General features: G+C 53.7%; 1 protein-coding gene across 1 annotated transcript in view; it reads right to left on the minus strand.

Moving 5' to 3' along the window:
* LOC113570691 (glutamate receptor ionotropic, NMDA 2D) overlaps window positions 1-2,500 on the minus strand; it is a 33,550-nt gene that overhangs the window by 9,441 nt on the left and 21,609 nt on the right. Inside the window, exons 10-12 of the mRNA XM_035530730.1 lie at window positions 2,114-2,343; window positions 593-753; window positions 1-54 (exon numbers count right to left, since the gene is read on the minus strand). The exon at window positions 1-54 is cut by the window's left edge and continues 134 nt beyond it. Of these exons, the coding sequence (XP_035386623.1) occupies window positions 1-54; window positions 593-753; window positions 2,114-2,343 (445 nt within the window). The remainder of the gene's footprint in view (window positions 55-592; window positions 754-2,113; window positions 2,344-2,500) is intronic.

Consider the following 2,500-nt stretch of genomic DNA (forward strand, 5'->3'; position numbering starts at 1 on the left):
TTGCGCGCCATATAGTTCAGCACTGCGGCGTCGTAGATGAACGCGTCCAGCTTGCTGCAGGGAGGCAAGTTGGGCGGGGGAGGGGTTGGGAGAAACAGTGAAAAGGCAGCTAGGGAATGTCATACTGGCAAACCAAACCGGGGGAGGGAATGACAGATTCAGGAAGACCACGCTGTGTGAATTAACAAGTCATGGTGCAGAGAGTGAAAAAGAGTGAGAGAGGGAGAGAAAGCGAGAGAGAGAGAGAGAGAGAGAGAGAGAGAGAGAGAGAGAGAGAGAGAGAGAAAGAATTGAGGAAGCGGGATCAAGGTATACAGCATGTATGCGTGTGTATGTGTGTGTGTGTGTGTGTGTGTGTGTGTGTGTGTGTGTGTGTGAGTGTGAAAGAGAGGGAAAGAGAGAAATAGGCAGAGAGAGAGTGAAAACTTTAAATACACCAACAGACTAAATGACTCCCGCCCACCCACGGAGAAAGATCAGGGATGAGAGGTGAAACCGGGCAGGACTGTGTGTGTGGGGGGGGTTATAATAAAATCAAATCAAACTGGATGAGATGACACAGAGGTGCGGGAGAGACGTGGTCCACACACACCCCGTCTTCAGGTTGGTGATGGCCTCCTCCACCCCCTTCTGGTTGTACTTGATCATGTAGTGGTGCATGTCTGGATAATTGCTGCGGATGTTCTTCTCTGTGCTGCCGTTGGGAACGGTGCCGAACTTCAGCGGTGGGTACTGCTCCGTCGGGTGCTGGAACTGCGGGGGAGAGAAGGCGAACGCGGAACATTAAAGACGGGCAAGCGCCAAGCTGAGGCGAGGCGATGGAGGCCAGGAGGGGACAGAGAGTGCATGGAGGCAGGAAGAGGCGGTGACGCCAAGCGCTAGATGCTGATTTGGAGCCGATTTGACAGACAGTAAATGACATATCGAATGGAGGCCTGTGTACAAGATGTCACCGAGCGGAATGAGGCACCGTGACATTGAGGTTGGCAACCAATCGCAGAGGTCGGATTTCTCCATCATCAGCTCGAGCCTGTCTACTCCCGGTAACATACCCGTGTGCCTTCCGTAACGCCGCAGACATGCCAGGAGTCTCATCAAATTCAGCTCGACTGAAAATAAATCGCGCAAAGCAAAAGGCATGAAAACACAGGCGAAAGAAAGCTGTCGAATTTTACTGAAAAATGATCAAAGATATTTTTCGGAGAACATGGCGCTGTCAGACAACTCTCTCAAACAACAGCCCATGTAGTGGCTTTTCTTTCGAAAACTCAGGAACACCGAGCAGCGGAAGGCACAGGGAAATGCAGCTTTACCTGTGCATTTCTTAGCAGCAGGCAAAGGTGGTCTCAGTGTAAGCAAGTAAGCAGAGCTGCTGGATACAGATAGGTTTATTCAGAGAGGAAGTGTGGGGGCAGCATGTTTTAAGCTCTGCCTGACTTGTCTGGGTCTATTCGAATCCCGGTCCCTGCCGAATCAGGTCCAGGATCAGCTGCCTGTCTTAGCCGAGGCGTGACCCGTGTACCTCGCATTCAGTCACATCACTTCAGGAGCACACACATGCGCATGCACGAGCACACGCGGACACGCCCGCACGCACGACCACCCACCCGTGCGCCCGCACGCAGGACTATCCACACCGTGGGTTCCAGACTACAAAACCAGGTGTCCGCACCCGACAGCCCCGCTCCAGAGACCACGCCTCCCACTCCGGAGACCACGCCCCCCACCACCGTGACCACACACCCCGCTCCAGAGACCACGCCTTCCTCAGCTACCAGTAACACCTCAACCATCCGAACACTTGTCAGCTCACTCCGACGCAGTTTGAAAACGGTTACTACCAAGCGGCAGCTATGAGGTCCCTTCGACCGCTTTCCCCTCAACAACAATTTTGCTTCACAGAGGAACAAATGTGTCCTTTGTGTTCGGAGTTCTGAAAGGTTGCTTGATCCCAGAAGCGTTATCAATCTTCCGCCCCGACAGAGCGCACGTGCCACACCCACGCACGTCTCCGTAGGCAAGGATGGGATCGATCCCGCACTCCACATCGGCGCGTCACCCTGAATAACAGAAGGAAACCCGTGCGCACTCCGCGGCGCGTGCACGAACGCACCTTCTTGTCGCTGAGGCCTGAGACGGTGTCGATGTACTCCTCCTGGATCATGAAGGCTGCCAGGTTGGCCGTGTAGCTGGCCAGGAAGATGACGGCGAAGAAGGCCCACACCAGTACCATGATCTTACTGGTGGTGCCTTTCGGATTCTCCACAGGTACGGAGTTGTTGAAGACCAGAGCCCAGAGCAGCCAAATGGACTTGCCTATCGTGAACTTGGAGCCTCCAGCTTCTGGGTGAGAGAGAGAGAGAGAGAGAGAGAGAGAGAGAGAGAGAGAGAGAGAGAGAGAGAGAGAGAGAGAGAGAGAGAGAGAGAGAGAGAGAGAGAGAGAGAGAGAGAGAGAGAGAGAGAGAGAGAGAGAGACTCAAGCACAAAAATAATAACTGGT

This window comes from Electrophorus electricus, chromosome 10, assembly GCF_013358815.1.
Source record: "Electrophorus electricus isolate fEleEle1 chromosome 10, fEleEle1.pri, whole genome shotgun sequence".
Classification (NCBI taxonomy): Eukaryota; Metazoa; Chordata; class Actinopteri; order Gymnotiformes; family Gymnotidae; genus Electrophorus; species Electrophorus electricus.